The sequence below is a fragment of the Pyrus communis genome, chromosome 2 (genome assembly GCF_041283825.1).
Source record: "Pyrus communis isolate YQ-2024b chromosome 2, ASM4128382v1, whole genome shotgun sequence".
Taxonomy (NCBI): Eukaryota; Viridiplantae; Streptophyta; class Magnoliopsida; order Rosales; family Rosaceae; genus Pyrus; species Pyrus communis.
This window is the reverse complement of record NC_142566.1, coordinates 4,476,169-4,495,263: the sequence shown is the minus strand read 5'-3', so window position 1 is coordinate 4,495,263 and position 19,095 is coordinate 4,476,169. Positions and strand designations below refer to the sequence as shown.

General features: G+C 37.8%; 1 protein-coding gene and 1 pseudogene across 10 annotated transcripts; one reads left to right on the top strand and one right to left on the bottom strand.

Annotated features, from left to right (window-relative positions):
* The first annotated feature begins 67 nt into the window (after window positions 1-67).
* LOC137746449 (uncharacterized) lies at window positions 68-6,446 on the top strand (annotated as a pseudogene). The gene is made up of 7 exons (XR_015954622.1): window positions 68-809; window positions 1,758-1,782; window positions 1,946-2,128; window positions 4,841-5,051; window positions 5,329-5,819; window positions 6,084-6,163; window positions 6,252-6,446. The product of XR_015954622.1 is annotated as an uncharacterized LOC137746449 (transcript).
* A 381-nt stretch (window positions 6,447-6,827) lies between these two features.
* LOC137746448 (TMV resistance protein N) lies at window positions 6,828-17,697 on the bottom strand. Of its 9 annotated transcripts, none has more exons than XM_088682280.1 (7): window positions 16,692-17,697; window positions 16,577-16,616; window positions 16,371-16,479; window positions 15,846-15,912; window positions 9,544-10,645; window positions 8,890-9,201; window positions 6,828-8,790 (listed from the first exon to the last, which is right to left on the bottom strand). In XM_088682280.1, the coding sequence occupies exons 5-7, from the start codon at window positions 10,552-10,554 to the stop codon at window positions 6,991-6,993; spliced, it is 3,123 nt and encodes a 1,040-aa protein (XP_088538406.1). In that variant the 5' UTR covers window positions 10,555-10,645; window positions 15,846-15,912; window positions 16,371-16,479; window positions 16,577-16,616; window positions 16,692-17,697; the 3' UTR covers window positions 6,828-6,990. The 9 variants fall into 9 exon arrangements, with proteins under 9 accessions (XP_088538406.1, XP_088538416.1, XP_088538397.1 ...); XM_088682290.1 differs by having other exon boundaries at window positions 16,410-16,479; XM_088682271.1 differs by having other exon boundaries at window positions 16,577-16,783; window positions 16,948-17,697.
* Window positions 17,698-19,095: the final 1,398 nt, after the last annotated feature.

Below are 19,095 nucleotides of genomic sequence, written 5' to 3'. Positions count from 1 at the left end.
AATAGTGCGATATCCCCTCCTACTTTAGACTAAAGTAATGACTTCAATCCCCATTACCCCATGACCCACTGATGCAACCTCATATTCTCCCACCTCTCCTTGAGGCTGCCACAGCCTTCTCCTGCTTCTCTTCCTCATGTCTCGACTGCTCTAGATCACTCAAAATTGCCTCAACAGCCACTGCCTCCTTTTCCTCGTTGCTTGAGTCCACAATCTCACTCAAAGGTGCAGTGCTCTGATTCTAATCCAAATACCCCAAAGTGCTGAAAGTTTGTTGTTTTGGGTGGGAACCCGTTGATCCTTGATTGTTGTCTTCCCTCTAGCGTACTCCCTACCTCAAGAAACTCCCAATGTCGCTGCCTCATCTCTTCCACATAGCTTGATTCCTCAGGACCAGTCAAAATTTATGAATCATCGATCCAGGGGAGGAGGGATTCCTCATCAGCCACCGCCTCATTTTGCTCATTGTTTGGGACCATGGCATTAATCATAGGTGCAGTGCTTCGAAACTGAGCCAAATCACCCAAAGTGATGAATTGTTCTGGGCGGCAACCATGTATACCAGTTTCCTCTATGTCAAGGCGCTTCAGATACCATAACTTTTTAGGCAACTTCGAAAGTTTTGAGCACCCATGGAGAGTGAGCCATTCGAGACTTAGCAAATTGCATATACCGTCCGGAAGATAGACCAGGATTTTGCAATTTTTCAGATTTAACCACACTAGCCCCTGAAGCTGTTCAATTGATGCGGGAAGCTCTCTGATAGATATAAAGTGGAATCATGTCTCATCTATGTACCGAGATATGATGTAAGCACGAAACATCATGTCTCATCATGTCTCATCTATCTTACCATGAATTCAAAGAAAGGTTTCTGGCACCAAAACCTTTGCATATTGCAATTATCATTACTTTTGTTTGTGTGGTTTTCTCTTTCTTGACATACCGTAGCTTAAATTACAGATTTTCAAAATATATGCTCTTAATCGTGACTAGTTGACTGCTTATAACTATCCTTGCCCTCAATCTCTTCTTATTCTTCAAATGCTGTCAGCTTTATCTGCTTTCGTTGCCTTTCTCAGCATTGTGTATTTCCCATATGTTGGGTTTTAATACCTCCGGTATTATCTAATCAAATTCAAATTACTTCCACATTACACATTAATGTGGTCAGGTTTTCTTGGACATTGCTCAGTGATTAGCATGATTCTTCACTTTCCTATATTTCCTGTTTTAGTGTCTATGGATGGGTTTGCTGCATTTACATACTTTCTCGCATTCCCCCTCTAACGTCATCTTCATATTTCATACAGCCAACCCCACTTAGTGGGATAAGGCTTAGTTGTTATTGTTGTTTTTTAACTGCCTATGTTGGCATTACAGATTATTGTCTTTGTAGCCATCATAATACATTCAAACAACCTTCTGATGCAGTTCTTGCGCATTTCTCTTGATACAATTGAAGTGCCTAGCATACATCAGTACTGCATCAGTTATATGATTTATCCTGTTTAGCATCACTTCCGACTTTTTAGCGTCTTTAAGCTTCATCTGTGTTAATGAGTTGAAATTTCAGATTCAATATGAAATTAAGGTGTTTGTGATAAGTTGATAACTCAATAATATTACTGATCTCGTGTTCTGGTTGTTATCGGTCTCAAAGTAGGTGGTTCATTTTGGTGACTGTATTGTACCCTTACCTGTTTTCTGCACTGTTACATGCTAACAGCACAAGGTTTATTTGGTTGAACATTCAGGGGTTTGTTATATCAGACTGGGAAGGTATTGACAGGATTACCTCGCCGCCACATTCGAACTACATATACTCTGTCCAAGCTTCAGTTCTAGCTCGTTATTTTATATAAAAACCTCTTACAGAAATGAACGAAGACAATTTCTGGTTCGAAATTATAAAACTCTGAAGATGGGTCTCTGTGTTTTGAAGGTCATGGTCCCTGTCAACTATAAAGAATTCATTAATGATCCCATTAACCTGGTCAAGAATAACGTTGTCCCAATGGATCGTACTGATAATGCTATGGGAAGGATTCTGCTTGTCAAGTTCACCATGGGTCTTTTTGAGAACCCGTTGGCTGATTTCAGCCTAGTCAATGAGCTTGGAAGCCAGGTCAGTTTATCCGAGATAATCAAATATCAGGATTTGCAACCCTCCTATTGGTCATTTGATTGATGTATATAGTTCGATAAAATTAGAATGGACATTCCTTTGAAATTGGTGTTACACTTAATGGCCAAAAGACTGCTTTGTAAGTTTTGTATTTATTGATTTACTGACATGAATCAATCATTTTTGTATTTTAATTTAACATTACCAGGATCATAGAGATTTGGCAAGGGAGGCTGTCAGAAAATCCATCGTGTTTTTGAAGAATGGGAAAAACGGGAACATTACAGATCCAATCATACCGCTTCCCTAGAAGGTGTCTAAAATTCTAGTCGCCGGCAGTCATGCTGATAATCTTGGGCTACCAATGTGGTGGATGGACAATTACATGGCAAGGATTCAGTGGCAACAATTATACAACCGGTGTAGTCTGCTTTCATCGCTATATTAAATACATAATATTCTGTCTATATGCACTACTTTTGTGCTCTACAATAAAATGATAGAATTGAATATTCACAAAATAGAACATTAAGCACTTAATAAGAAGATTACACAGGTGCTGGTTAGGTGTAACAAGAAAATCGTCTTCACAGTTATTAGAAAGTATGGAAACGTGCGTATAGGATGTCCGTACATAAATGAATCTAATCTTGGCTGTATATTTCATAAAACTTCCTTTTCATGATTAGGGACTATGATCCTTGGTGCTATAAAATCAGCAGTCGACTCAAGCACGGAAGTTATCTACAGTGAGAATCCTGATGGTAATTTGTAAAGTCCAACAACTTTGCATATGCCATTGTTGTGGTTGGCGAGCACCCTTATGCTGAGACTGCAGGAGACAGCCCAAACCTAACGATGGTGGAACCTGGCCCAAGTGTCATCAGCAATGTGTGTGAAAGTGTCAAGTGCATTGTTATCTTAATAACTGGCAGACCTATCGTAATTGAACCATATATTTCCTCGATTGATGCTCTGGTGGCAGCATGGTTGCCAGGCTCTGAAGGCCAAGGCATTACTGATGTCCTTTTTGGGGATCATGGAATCAGTGGAAAGCTTCCAAGAACATGGTTCAGGACTGTCGATCGACTCCCAATGCATGTTGGTGATTCACAGTATGATGCACTTTTCCCATTTGGATTTGGACTGGAAACTGAGTCGGTAAAGGAGCTTGTAACAAGGTAACAGGTTCTATTTGCTTCATTTCAAAACATGATAGTGCATTGTTCTATTTTTACACAAAGGATGAGATCTATCACCGTCATTTAAAAGCAGCACTCTGTAACTGTATAACTACAACAAGGTCCCATTAGGGTCAAATCCTTACAAGTAAATTTGTATTATACTTCAGCAAGTATTAAAATAACTAAAATAACTAACCATGCATTAATCCTTTTAGATGTTTTCCGTTTTATAGTTCATTGAATGTGTCTTCTTTCTATTAAATATTTCCAGTACACGGGGACCCTGAACTGGTATGAAGAATTGGTTCAGCAACTGCTCTTGAAGCCCGAGCTACGGGGATTCCTTATGTATTTGCTTCTTGCATTGCGGTAAATAATACATTGCAAAAGGATTTATGCGTTCAGCATTTTCTTCTTTTACATGGTTAACAATGTCACATTCATATTTTTTCCATCTGATGACTTCTGTGCGTTGCCTGGAACATCCTGTATAGGTATGTAGAGATCCAAGATGGGGCTGGTGTTACAAAAGCTACAGTAAAGATCACAAAATTGTGCAAGAAATGACGGAGATCATTCCAGGTTTACAGGGTGATATCCCTGCAAATTCTCATATGCAGTTTTTGCGCATTTCTCTTGATACAGTTAAAGTGCCTAGCATACATCAGTTATATGATTTATCCTGTTTTGCATCAGTTCCCACTTTTTAGGTTCTTTAAGCTTCATCTGTGTTAATGAGTTGAAATTTCAGATTCAATATGAAATTAAGGTATTTGTGATAAGTTGATAACTCAATAATATTACTGATCCCGAGTTCTGGTTGTTATCGGTCTCACAATAGGTGCTTCATTTTGGTGACTGTATTGTACCTTTATCTGTGTTCTGCACTGTTTCATGCTAACAGCACATGGTGTTTTTGGTTGAACATTCAGGGTTTTGTTATATCAGACTGGGAGGGTATTGATAGGATTACCTCGTCGCCACATTCAAACTACACATACTCTGTCCAAGCTTCAGTTCTAGCTGGAACTGACATGGTTCGTGGCTTATTTTATATAAAAACCTCTTACAGAAATGAAAGAAGATAATAGCGTCTCTATTACACTATATAAAACTCCTTTTCTATTCTGGTTCGAAATTATAAAACTCTGAAATTATAAAGAATTCATTAATGATCTCATTAACCTGGTCAAGAATAACGTTGTCCCAATGGATCGTATTGACGATGCTGCGGGAAGGATTCTGCTTGTCAAGTTCACCATGGGTCTTTTTGTGAACCCGTTGTCTGATTTCAGCCTACGACATGAGCTTGGAAGCCAGGTCAGTTTATCCGAGATAATCAAATATCAGGATTTGCAACCCTCCTATTGGTCATTTGATTGATGTATATAGTTCGATAAAATTAGAATGGACATACCCTTGAAATTGGTGTTACATTCAATGGCCAAAAGACTGCTTAGTAAGTTTTGTATTTATTGATTTTCTGACATGAATCAATCATTTTTGTATTTTAATTTAACATTACCAGGATCATAGAGATTTGGCAAGGGAGGCTGTCAGAAAATCCATCGTGCTTTTGAAGAATGGGAAAAGCAGGAACATTACAGATCCAGTCATACCTCTTCCCAAGAAGGTGTCTAAAATTCTAGTCGCCGGCAGTCATGCTGATAATCTGGGCTACCAGTGTGGTGGATGGACAATTGCATGGCAAGGATTCAGTGGCAACAATTATACAACCGGTATAGTCTGCCTTCATCGCTGTATTAAATACATAATATTCTGTCTATGTGCACTACTTTTGTGCTCTACAATAAAATGATAGAATTGAATATTCAAAAAATAGAACATTATGCACTTAATAAGAAGATTACACAGGTGCTGGTTAGTTGCAACAAGAAAATCGTCTTCACAGTTATTAGAATGTATGGAAATATATACCCGTGCGTATAGGATGTTCGTACATAAATGTATCTAATCTTGGTTGTATTTTTCATAAAACTTCCTTTTCATGATTAGGGACTACGATCTTTGGTGCTATAAAATCAGCAGTCAACTCAAGCACAAAAGTTATGTACAGTGAGAATCCTGATGGTAATTTTGTGAAGTCCAACAACTTTGCATATGCCATCGTTGTGGTTGGCGAGCATCCTTATGCTGAGACCGTGGGAGACAGCCCAAACCTAACGAGGGCGGAACCTGGCCCAAGTGTCATCAGCAATGTGTGTGAAAGTGTCAAGTGCATTGTTATCGTAATAACTGGCAGACCTATTGTAATAGAACCGTATGGTTCCTCGATTGGTGCTCTGGTGGCAGCATGGTTGCCGGGCTCTGACGGCCAAGGCATTGCTGATGTCCTTTTTGGGGATCATGGATTCAGTGGAAAGCTTCCAAGAACATGGTTCAAAACTGTCGATCAACTCCCAATGAATGTTGGTGATTCACACTGATCCACTTTTCCCGTTTGGGTTCGGACTGGAAACTGAGTCAGTAAAGGAGCTTGTAACAAGGTAACCCTTCATACATGTATATCTATATAGGACCAGCTACGTAGCAGGTATCCTGTTTTCCTGCAAGCTTGTTCATATAACAAAACTTGATGGGAAAAAGAAAGAAATGAAATTTACAAGGGATTTGGGACCGGTGGTGGCTTCTAGGTTTCAATCTATCAATACTACATATTGTTTTAAAGCATTCATGTGTTTCGGTGTAATATAAACCGAAGAACTTGGTTACCTGTATCGATACTGACTTCAGCTTCGTGATTCCTGCAGGTCGACCTCAGCTGGTGTTGTTTCAAGGCCGTGCATACTTATCGTCATGGTTGCTCTGGTTCTCAGCTTATAGTTTAGAGGTATAGTTTTGGGTCTAGGATTATTGAGTTCTCGGCATTTCCGAATTGCGTAGGTTTCTGCTTACACGGTGCCTTTTTCCTCTAAAAGTTTCAGGGAGCTTTTACTATAGCAATTGGATTTGTTGGCTGACACAGTTTATGGCAGAAGGAAGGGAAAAGCTTTGAGTTGATTAGATTGTGGCAGCCACAAAAATTATAAGCATTCATTGTCGAGCCATTTTAACGATTACAATTTACATGTAGCAAATTTGAATAATAAATTAAATTGATTTTTGTTTTGAAATTCTTCAGTGAAAAGAATGTTAGGAGGATCACCTTCTATTGGTCTATTATTATTTGTTTTTTTTTAAGCAATTTTTTGCAATTTTGCTTCAATACTACGTAGTAATGAATTATGTGAAAAAAATGCATGCTTGAAATAGTTTGGATTTTTATCATAAATGATCCTTGAAAGTGACGTTGTTCGTCACCTTAGTCTTTGAAGTTGAAAATTAATCAATGTCGTTCCTAAAATTTACTAGAAGCATCAAGGAGCTGATTATCACAACTTTTTTTTGGGTATCACACCCCTTAGTCCCTTCTAATTGCCCAGATCACCGCCCATCGCAGCCCCATGACCCGGAACAAGAGGACGCAAGCTGAGAGAGAATACAAGAAGAAACCGTCACAAACTTCACATGCATCACATGCTTCTCATACTCATGTGTCTTGCACGAGTATATCTAAAACAAAGTCAGCTACTATGACAGCCGGCACAATCCTAGCTTATGAGCTAGTTTAATCTCAGCCATCCATTTCCAATTAAAGGCTTAATCACTAACAATACATTACCTGATCGAAGAGAAGGAAAAAAACAACTGTGCAAGACATACGGATAAGTAAATACTTAGCACGTACAAACCGCAGGTGGAGCAACGAGTACCCTGCCGCCTCCGCTTTTCTTCCGCATCGCGCAGCATCTCTTCAAAATAGCGCCGCCCTTCTTCCGCTTCTTCTTCCGCATTGCACCGCATCTCTTCCACATAGCTTGATTCCGCAATATCCTGCCGCCTCTCTTCCACATGGCGCCACATCCAGGGGAGGCGGGATTCAACATCAGCCACCGCCTCATTTTGCTCAATGTTTGGAAAAATGGCATTAATCTTAGGTGCAGTGCTTCGAAACTGAGCCAAACCCCCCAACTTGATGAATTGCTGTTCTGGGCAGTAACCATGTATACCAGTTCCCTTTATGTCAAGGCGCTTCAAATACCATAAATCTTCAGGCAACTTCGAAAGTTTTGAGCACCCATTGAGAGTGAGCCATTCGAGACTTAGCAAATTGCAGATACTGTTCGGAAGATAGACCAGGCTTTTGCAGTTTTTCAGATTTAACGACACTAGCCCCTGAAGCCGTTCAATTGATGCAGGAAGCTCTCTGATAGATGTGCTATCCAAATCAAGGCTGGCTAATCTTTCCATATTTTCTAATATGTCTGGAAACACCTTAAACTCTGTACAACCAGAAAGAGAGAGATAATTTAGGGACTTGAGCCGACAAATGCTGCTTGTAAGACTCTCAAAGTCTTTGCTATACCGTAGCGTCAAGGTAGCAAGCCCCGTAAGACTATAAATTATGGATGGCAATTCTTCAATTGCAATCCCTGAAAAGGCTCCCGCAGCTAGCGTCCAATCTAGCGTCCAATCTAAATGAAGCTCTGTTAGGTTCTCCGTAACTTTTAGAAACTCTGGAAAATTCCTCAGATTTGAGCAGCCAGAAACATTCAGGGCTTGAAGAGATCTCATATGAATGCTGCCTGGAAGAATCTTTAATCTTCTGCAATCCTTCAGGCTTAGGGTAACGAGTCCCGTAAAGTTTTTGATGGACGAGGGCAGTTTTGAAATTGCAGTCTCATCTAAATTAAGCTCTAATAGGTTCATAACTTCAGGAATTTGTACAAAATTATACAGATTGGAGCAGCTGGAAAGATTAAGGGTTCGAAGAGATCTCGTATGAATGCTGCTTGGAAGGCTACGAAGTTTCTTGCATTCCTTTAGACTCAAAATCTCAAGGTTTTGAAGAGATGAAATTGATGGGGCAAGGCCTCTAACAGATGTCTCATCCAAGCGAAGCTCTCTTAATCTTTCCATATTTCCAACATTTTCTGGAAAGGCCTTGAGCTTTGGACAACCAGAAAGATTAAGAAGTTGCAGGGACTTGAGTTGAACAATGCTACTTGGAAGAATCTCAAGTTCTCTGCAATATTCAAGATTCAAAGTAACAAGCCCCGTAAGATTGTTAATTGATCGAGGCAGTTCTTTTATTGCAGTCCCTTGCAAATAAAGCTTTGAAAGCTTCTCCATAACTTCGGAAATCTCTGGAAACTTCTCAAGTTTTGAGCAAAAAGAGAGATCAAAGGTTTCAAGAGATTTCATACAAATGTTCCTTGAAAAGGACTTGAGTTTGCCGCACCAACTTAGATCCAAGACGATAAGTTTTTCAAGGGCAGAAATGGATGGGTGAACCTCATATAAACTTGTGCATCCACCAAGAATTAGCTTCTCAAGATTCTTTGCCTCAGCGAAGTCCGGTGTTTCCTTAAGACGATAAGAGCCTTTTAAATTGATAATTTTCAACTTTCCAAGAGGCTGTCAATATACATCAAGGAAAATATGTGTTACATACATAATAAGGCATTTAAAAACTAAACCATTTAAAAGCAGCATATAGGCAAATGATGAACGTACCTTAGTTCCTTTCCAGAGGTGTTCAACCCAACTATATTGCATGTCAATTTCAACAAGATTCTCTGGGTTAAAATTGGACGATAAAGACTTTAGGGGACATTTGTTCCAAAACAGATAACTTAGTTTTTCAGAGAGAAACTTTAGATCCTCGTATTGCCAGTGATCATCGGCCGGCTCGCCCTCTGGTAGTAAACAGTGGGTATGGACTCTGAGTAGTCTTAGTTTTGGCATTTGAACAAGGGCGGTATCTAATTCCACAACATTGTTTGAGTGTGGCCATTGCACAATTATGCTTTCAATTGCTTCCGTAGCCTGGATTACCAAAATTGCACTTTGAATGAGTACAAACTTAAGATTAAAACGCCCAATGCACATGGTTCTCATGAATTGGATTTTGGTCAAAGTAGAAGCTTTATACTTTTATTATTAAGGAAAACTAACAAAAAGTCCAAAAAAACTTTATTTTACTGAAAAATGACAAATAAAGGTGCAGTGAATAGTACAAAAAAAATGTAAAAATGTGGGTTTTTGTTAAAAGTGAAAACAGTACCGAAAGTATTATTATTATTATTATTTTAAAATTTATTAATATTACTGGCCAGAAAAGATTCAATGCAATTACATTAATGGAGTGGACGGGAGCGTATTTCTCACATTTTTTTTATTTAGCACATAATGAACATCTTCACAGCTCCACAATCTGCTGCGCCTTCCAGGCTCCTTTATATCCTGGCGTACGATTTGGTGACCCATTTCCTCTATTAAATCATGCATCTCGAGTACACCATCAGATGAGATAGTGACAAGAGCTCTACCAACTAGAACGTCTAATCCGGTATGGGGATGGAAGTCACAACCCTCCATAATCCTTGTTGCCAAGTCTTTCTTCATTTGTTTAAAGAAACATGCAATATCAAGAAATATTTCCTTCTGCAAATCATCTAGTCCATCATAGCTTGTTCTAAGGACTTTTTGGATTCCCGGGTGCGGGTTTCTCGCTATTTTCTTTAACTCATCTTTCCACACAAGTACACTTTTGTCATCGAGAAATGCTCCCAAGACTTTGAGTGCTAAAGGCAAACCTTGAGCATATTTTATGAAATGGCCTGACAGATCAATGTATTCTTCTGTGGGTTGCTTTGTACTGAAAGCATACTGCACAAACAGCTCGAGAGCATCATCGTCATTTAACAACTCGGGCTCATATATCCGATCACCAAGTCTACTTAGTGACTGTTTATCTCTAGTTGTTATAATGATTCGACTTCCGCCACCAAATGAAGGTTGCTTTCCAATTAAGGCTTCAATTTGGGATGAACTCTCCACATTATCCAGAACAAGTAAAACTTTTTTCTTACCAACTCTTTCCATCATCTTCTGAAAACCATTTCTCAAAATCTCTGAACTCCCCACCTTCATATTTGTGATACTAGATAGAATTTCTGCCTGCATATCTAGTGGCGCTTCACCTGCATCAGTTGAGGGAAAACGTTGCTTCACATTTTCAAGAAAGCAACGACCTTCGAAGTGATGATTGATTTTATCATACACAGCTCTAGCGATGGTGGTTTTGCCTATACCGCCCATACCCCATATTCCAACAAAGCCAACGTTATCGACCTCGGGACATAATAGTGAATCCATTTTCTTTAAGCGGGAATCCATTCCAACCAAGCCATTCTTTTCACTTGATGGGATGTTGATCACTTTCTTAAAAATATCATCTGCAATCAACTCAACAAGCTTGGCATCATCCCTGCGAAATTTGAAAAACAATATTGTCAAGTCCTGCGATTGCTAGTTATATAACACTTATCACACTGTCATTGAAAACACAAAGTAACGACCCAACAATTCTCAGGAGTTTATTCTTCTTTCATTTACTCAATGCACTCTTCTAAGTTCAATCAACATATAAGAGAACTAGTCATCTATATCCTCTCCAGATGTTTTATAGACCTTTTAATAGCGGCCATATATTTTGATCTTGCGGTTTGAAGAATTAATTTAACTTGTTCTTTTTTTACTTATTAATGTTGGACGACGTCTTTTGTACATTATGTCTCCTCTCTGTTTCTCACACCTGCTCTTTCCTCATCATGAAAGAGGGAAGAAATTAAGAGATTTTGTACAAACGACATCGTCCCATGTGAAAAAGTAAATAAAAACAAGTGAATTCTTCACCGCAAGATCAATATCAAAGGCCCCCAATTTTTTATATTAGTTTCCTCTTCCCTTCTCATGGAAAATATCTAGGTGTGGTGGTGGAAAGTTTTGCAGAGAGTTGGTGAGTATTCAATTTTGTAGAGGGTTGGGAAGGAAGTCTTGGTTCTAGTTGTATTAACATTAATGATAACCACAGGAAATTAGCGACTATAAACGAAATAAGAATTTTCTTCAAAACTAAAACGACCAAAACAGGAAATTAGCTAAACTTCTAAACTACTAAGTGAATAAGATTATGAGGTTATGAGTTACTGGTAATTTTGTGAATCCCAGCCACATAAATCGGGGGCTCTTTGTAAAGCGGACCTCCACCGCTGCACTTCTTCCATGTCGGCGTCAGGATCATGTTCATGTTTAGAAAAAGCTTCCTCAAAACTTCCCTTGATTTTACGAACATGAGATGGGTCTACTTCGTAGAAGATGGGAATCACAATCTGCTTCTTCTGATCCATGCACTGCAGGATTTGGACGAGTTCTTTCAAGCACCATGTGGAAGAAGCGTAGTTTGGAGAAAAAACTACAACCGAAAGCCTCGAGTCGCTTATAGCCGTCAGTAGCTGCGAAAGGCCGTTGCCTTTTCTGAGCTCTTCAGCGTCAATGAAGGTGTTGATTGACCTCCGACCTAGAGCTTTGTAGAGATGGCCGATGAAGGTCCTGCGAGTGTCTTCCCCTCGAAAATTCAAGAAGACATCGTATTTGCAATCAGGAACAGATGAAGAAGAAGAAGCCATCAACAAGCACAAGATCGACAGCCTAATGTGATTCTCAAGTAGCCCCTTAACAAACTCAAGATTGCTGGTCAACGACCCCCTTCATTGGTTCTCACTAGAAAAATGAGATGCATCTCCAGGGGGTCGCTTTGGGCAAATAAAGTCCACTAATCTACGCGGTCCGATTGCATGTTGGCCGGCAACCCCATCGGGCTGGGCCCCAGTCCCTTCAGCATTCCCTTGCTTTTTGGCGCGTTGCCTTCCTTTTAGCGCGTCAAAGAGCGCAGCTTTCTCTCTTTCTCAGCGCGTCCACACGCAGAGTGGATCGGAAAGTTAGTCTAACAAATACAAATGAAAGAAAGTAACATTCATATTTTACTAAGCCTTTTAATTTTTATTTAAAATAGTCTCTAAGATTAACATAACTTCTCAGTTTGGTTCCTGAATTTTGATCGATAGAAGTGATGGTTAAAATTGTTTACCATCAATCATTTTGGTTATTCTATGAAAAATCTTGGTTAAATTAAGGGTATTTTTGTTAATCCCTTTGAATTGATCATGATGCAAATTATTGGTGATCCAAATCTCCTTTATGCCTGTAGCTTCTACTTATGTCATAATCTTTCAGCTTCTACCAATTATTGTTTCAGATGATTTTATTTTTACTATTTATTTTACTTTGTCCATGGGTGGCTTTTAGGTTCCCCTGCCGTCTTACTTGCTGTGTTATTTTCTCAACAAGTTTTGCTTTTATGTCCCCTTTGTTCGTAAATTTCCTCTTTTAATTTTAATATGATAATGGGATGATTGTTGAGCACTATTACCCCATGCTTTTCACGCATGCACACAAAAAAAAAAAATTTAGAGAGTTTCTCGTCACAAGTAATATATTTATCAAAATACTTGAAAAGTTTAGAAAGTTTCTAAGTCACAACTAACATTGCCATATAGTCAAAATGCTCAAAATATAGAAAAGAAATATAAAGAAGATATCAAGTTAGAGCATTCCGTTGCGCTATGGGATCACAATTATTTCTCTATCTTGCCTCTAAACCCACCTCCAAACACCGAAGTGAAATGTAAAATGACCAAAACACCCATCAAAACACTTTTCTCATGGCTCAAAAATAAATAAATAAATAAATAAATAAAAATCAAACACACATAGAAATTCAAAATACAAAAACTAAATAATAAATTTTGGAATGGAACAACTTTTAAATTAGATCAATCTCTTTTGAGAAGACTTGATTAAAAAAAAAATTATTTAAACCCAATAATGTTATCTCTTCACTCATTAGTTTTTGTATAAACTTTATATTCCAGTTACACCTTAAAACAAATGTGGTCCACATTCTGTGGGTGTGGATATAAATTACTCAATTATATAAACTAATCAATGGGTTGTAGTAGCGTCATGGGAGTCCCCATTGGTGAATCGGTCACAGGTCTGATGACTCCCTTTTTTGTGTCTTTTTGCTAAATATTTGTGACATGTCCTATGATTTGGTTGAAAAATAACTTTGTTAACACTTTTACTTGACATTCAAAAATAAATAAAACAACTCCTAATATGATGAAATGCGCGTGCGAGCACGTTGTTAAATTTGACGTATATTCTTAGACTATCATTAGAAATTACGCCCTCGTGTTGCTGTGGGAATCAGCTGTTTCAGGCGTAATCGGATGAATAAACACATTTAAATTGAATGAATTCAACACAAAGCTGGCATATAAACACATTGTACAATGAGTGGGAAGAAACTGAAAGTCTTTGATTAGAAAGAGATGGTTTCCAAAAAAGTTCTGTTTCCTTAAGAAACAAAAGAAACATGTAGTTCACACATATAATGTGTCCTAAAAGGCCAAGGAGAAAACAATGATTAGTCTTGCGTAAGCAAACCTGATATACAAGGTGTTGATTGAGTTCTGAACCAGAGCTTTGTGGAAATGGCCGATGAAGGTCTTGCGAGTGTCTTTGCCTCGAAAATTCAAGAAGACATCGTATTTCCAATCAGGAACAGATGAAGAAGAAGAAGCCATCAACAAGCACAAGATCGACAGCCTAATGTGAGTCTCGTGTAGCCCCTTAGAGCAGTTCCACCGAAGGTGGAATAGCCCATCACCCAGTCAAAAAACCAAGCTAGCACTTTGTCAATTCATTCCAGCCCGTGTGTTTGCCTGGCACCTAGCCTAAGTTGGTCTCTAGACTAGCCCCATTTTTGACAGACCTTGGGATGGGCCATTTGTGTTGTTGCGCGTGGCGCGTGGCACGTGGGCCCGAGTAGCAGACAACAAAATCAGAGGCGGGGCCCAATGGCACAGGCGCACTAACATCTCCCCTGGGTGGTCGACGTGGTCCAATTTCTGTCATTGGATTTCCAATGGTAAAAAAAATTTGAATTTCACTTTTAAACTGGACCGTCCAATCACAGATCAACGGTCCAAGTTTTTTCCCCCCCAAAAAAAAAAAAAGTCAGAAATTAAAAATAAAATAATTAATTTTTATTATTTTATGATAAAAAAATAATAATATTTTAATAAAATTGACCAACCTATTTTTTGTGTTTAAGGGTGGAGATGCTTTGGCTATTAATATTCATTGAGGTCTATTATTGTTCACTTGAGTGAATAAATACGCTGGATGCTAAAGTAAAGTCTTTAGGGTGGAACTGCTCTTAACAAACCCAAGATTGCCGGGCAACGACCCCCTTCATCGGTTCTCACTAGAAAAATGAGATGCATCTTCGGCCCCCGCCGGGGTGGGGGGGGGGTGGTGGTGGTGGCGGCACTTGGAAGTTCCCAGGAAATAAAGGGTCGCTTTGGCTAAATAAAGTCCACTAATCTACCAATCTACCCAGTGGAATTGCACATGGTGGCCGACAACTCCATCAGGATGGGCCCCAGTCTTCTCAGCAAATCCTCTTTTCCCTTTCTTTTTGGCGCGTTGCCTTCCTTTTAGCGCGTTTAAGTGTGCAGATTTCTCTCTTTCTAAGCACGTCCACGGGCAGAGTGGGTCAGAATTTTTAACCCAACCCAGTTTCTTGTGTTAAATTTGTTGGTCAAAAATCAGTTTTACCAAGGTTCTAAAAGACGTTATACGCTGATCAGGTGGCGAGCTGGGACCTAGCGCCTAGGCGGACTAGACGGATTTAACTAAATCCATTATATTTTATGTAAATAAGTGTATGTTTATACTTAAAATATATATAATTTCATCATAAACTACAAAATAGAATGACACATATAATATGAAGTATTGGAACATAATGAAAACATGAGGAACAAACATTTAAGTACTCGACAAGTCTTTTACAATTTATTGGAAAAAAAAATAAAATGCAAAAGGAAAGTTATTTATTTTCTACCTAAGTAAGTCGATGCCTTGGTGGGTTTGGGCGGGTGCCTAGGCGGTCTAGGCGAGCGCCTCAGTAGGTCTATGGGTCCTTTCTTAATTTTCAAACGGCTAGGCATTAATCGGTGCGGTGACCAGCCACCTAGCGCCTAGGCGGCGCTAGGTGGACATTTTTAGAACAGTGGTTTTACCCAAGAGTCAGAGCAAATTGGAAGGAATTTAAAATTTAAATTTTAGGTTTTATTAGAAAGTTGGGGTTAGAAATTGTGTGAAAAATTATGTTTTACAGGTATAAACACATCAACTTATATCACATCTAATTGAATCAAGCAATCTCTAAACATGAGAAATGGATCTTAGAAAGTATAAATCCTACCTCATAATATTAATACAATTAACAAATTCTCAGTGCACGATCACAAAAAGGTAAAGAAAAGTAATTCAATTTCTAAATTTCAAAAATGGGAAAGATACAAAATGGGTCTAAGTTCTCAGTTCTCACCATAATGAAAATTATGATATCATTTTAACATGAATTCGGGTTTTATTTCGGTCACTAGCATTATAAAGCTAGCGACTTCAACCTGTGCAAGCAAACAACTGAATGAGACCCAAGCCTAACCTTGATTTAACCAAATCAAAAAAGCAATTACGATCAAACTAACCACTCTTATTCCCATATGTAGAAGCTATCCCTTGTTTTGCCTTTGTGAACAGTGCAGTTTTCACTCTCTACACACAAAATGAACACACTCAAAATGATCAGCAACATTAAAAAACTTAATAAATTATATGTATACATTACTATATATGTATTTGGACATAAAGTACAAAAATTTACTAACAGATTAAAAAAATAAGTAATTATGAATTGGAATTAAATGATATTATAGTTGTTAAGAGAAATACCTGACCAATTTTTACAAATAGCATCATAAATTGTTAAAAAAATAACTGCACTGAAATATCTAATTACTCAAATCTATAATTCTATTAAAACACGTCACCGAAAACCCCAAGGAGAGAGGTGCATATTCCTAACCTTGCACGGTTAAATTTGCATTTTGTTTGAGGGGAGAAAAATGATCAAAACTGATAAGTCAATAGTTAAATAGGTTTACTGTGGTGTCAAATATTTTTTAATACATACATAATGCTGTCTATTTAAATCAACATTGATTCTTGCATACCATCGGTTATATAATGTTTGGAGTTGAATGTATATATACCCAAATGGGAATAATTCTTTATCCGAAACTTAGAACAAACCAACTCATCCGAGAACGCAATGGAACTTCGCTGCAACTCCAATTTAATCAATGTAAATTATTATACTGAAACAATGTGATCAAACTTAATCAAAACTCCAAATCCACCAAAAGTTTAAATTTCTTACCTTGAGTACAGAGGGCTTCAGAAAACGACGGCATTCTAGCCTGGAAATAAAATCCCCAAAATCAGAAAAATGAAATTTGCACAGAATTCACAGCTGTAAACACAAAATTACCCACCCAAATCGGCTAGAGAACTTCCCCTCTAAACTCAAACAAAATCAACTCCAAACTTAATTAAATTTGTTTTCTTTTCCAAAACTTCTCTCAATCTGCAACATCATGAGCAAATCAAAACCCCTAAATGCAATTGATCACAAACTGGATCAGTGCTCTGTCTCTCAGACACAACGAAAGCATAACCATATTGCCCAATAATATATAAAGTTCGCTAAACTAATAGGATTTCAAAATTTTGTGACAAAGAGATTAATACCTTAGTCAATACCAGAAATGTTCATAGCTGAAACACAGAAATGATGAGCCTAAAAATCATAACCTAAACAAATGATAAGATAACCATAATCTCACACAATAACATTATACAAAAATTTAACCACAAAAATAGAAAATGAACAGATTCGTAAAGGAAAGCAGCAGCAAAGCAACTAATGGATTCTCTCAAAAGATAATATTGTCAAATTTGTAAGATTAAGCAAGCAAGAGAGACTGCTGGCTTGCGGAGCGGAAGTTGTTAATCGACACATTATTTTGTCATAAGTTAAGCAACTAAAGGTTTGTTTAGGCACAATCGTAATCAAACCAAGCTTAAATATTTTTAAATATAACAGAAGAATTTTTTTTTATTTTTTTAAAACCAAGATAAAAATCTGAAAAAAAAACTCACAAAATGCAAGGTTCTCCAAAAAACTAAAAACCCACAAACCAAAAACTTAAAATTAAAAAATTAAAAAAAAAAAATCAAATTTCTTTCTCTAGAGGTTCTGACAAAGAAACCTCTTTACCTGCACAAAAAATCAAAAATTGAAAACCCACAAACCAAAAACTTAAAAAATAAAAAAAATCAAATTTCTTTCTCCAGAGATTATGACAAAGAAACTTGAAGAGGTCTCCGATGGGTTTCCAAGGGAGATGTCGAAATGGAGGAGATGTTGTCCAACGGATGGGAAGGAGGAAGGAAGGAAGAACAACGCATCATTTCTATTTTTTCGGAAAAATATCTGCACAAATTTTGACTGGTTCGTCGTTCTGAGAGAGAGAGAGAGAGAGAGAGAGAGAGAGAGAGAGAGAGAGAGAGAGAGAGAGAGAGAGAGAGAGAGAGAGAGAGAGAGAGAGAGAGAGAGAGGAGAAATTTTTCCAAGTGCCGGGAACACCATGACACATGGTGTTCCCTCACCCATTAGCATTTAGTTTTATTTATTTATTGAAATATAAAATTGAAGGATATCCAAGATGTCAAATGCTAATGGGTGAGGGAACACCATGTGTCATGGTGTTCCCGACACTTGGAAAAATTTCTCGAGAGAGAGAGACAGAGAACCCAAGATCAGTGAGCCAAAAAACGTGAGGATTGAGACGAAGAAAAGCGTTTATGAGACACGGATGGAAAAGGATGGAAGGCTCCAGAAGACCAACGCGTCGACATCGTATGGAAGCAGACGGACGCGTGGCCAGCATGGGCAAAACTGAGAATTCACTATAGAGAAGCCAAAACAAAAGGCAGTCAGAGTAGCATTGCAAGGACATTTTTGCCATTTTACTGTTATAGAACAGTGCCCGATGACCAACACGTGTGAAACATGGCACAAACGAAATAAACAAAGCAAGCAGGGGCAAAATAGGTATCACATTGCTTTATGAACAGTATTTCAATTTATTTTCTCTTTTAGTGTTTGTGTGTCTATATGTATATATATAATTTTAAGAGTTGGAGTTAGTATCTAACAAATACAAATGAAAGAAAGTAACATTCATATTTTAGTAAGCCTTTTAATTTTTATTTAAAATAGTTTCTAAGATTGACATAACTTTTCACTTTGGTTCTTGAATTTAAAATCGATAGAAGTGATACTTGAGATTGTCCACCATCAATCATTTTGGTCATTCTGTGAAAAATCTCGGTTAAATTAAGGGTATTTTTATCAATCCCTTTGAATTGATGGTTTCCTTTATGTGTGTAGCTTCTACTTATGTCATGATCTTTCTGTTTCTACCAATTATCGTTTCAGATGATTTTGTTTTTACTATTTGTTTTACTTTGTACATGAGGTGGCTTTTAGGTTCCCTTGCCTTACTTGTTATGTTATTTCCTCAACAAGTTTTGCTTTTATGTCCCCCTCGTTCGTAAATTTTCTGTTTTAATTTTAATATGATAATGGAATGATCGCTGAGCACTACTACCCCATGCTTTTCACACATGTACACAAAAAAAAAATTTAGAGAGTTTCTCGTCACAAGTAACATATTTATCCAAATAGTTGAAAAGTTTAGAAAGTTTCTAGTCACAACTAACATTGCCATATAGCTCAAAGTATAAAAAAGAAATATAAAGAAGATATCAAGTTAGAGCAGTTACATATAGAGAATGTCATTCTGTTGCGCTATGGGATTGCAATGATTTCTC

What these genes read in the sequence shown, in the direction of transcription:
- LOC137746448 (XM_068486463.2), bottom strand. Translation starts at nt 11,846, where the DNA reads ATGGCTTCTTCTTCTTCATCTGTTCCTGATTGCAAATACGATGTCTTC. An exon ending in TGGGATTCACAAAATTACCA is followed by an intron (nt 10,646 to 11,367) that starts GTAACTCATAAC and finishes CAAATTTCGCAG; the next exon opens with GGATGATGCCAAGCTTGTTG. An exon ending in ACCTCTGGAAAGGAACTAAG is followed by an intron (nt 8,791 to 8,889) that starts GTACGTTCATCA and finishes GTATATTGACAG; the next exon opens with CCTCTTGGAAAGTTGAAAAT.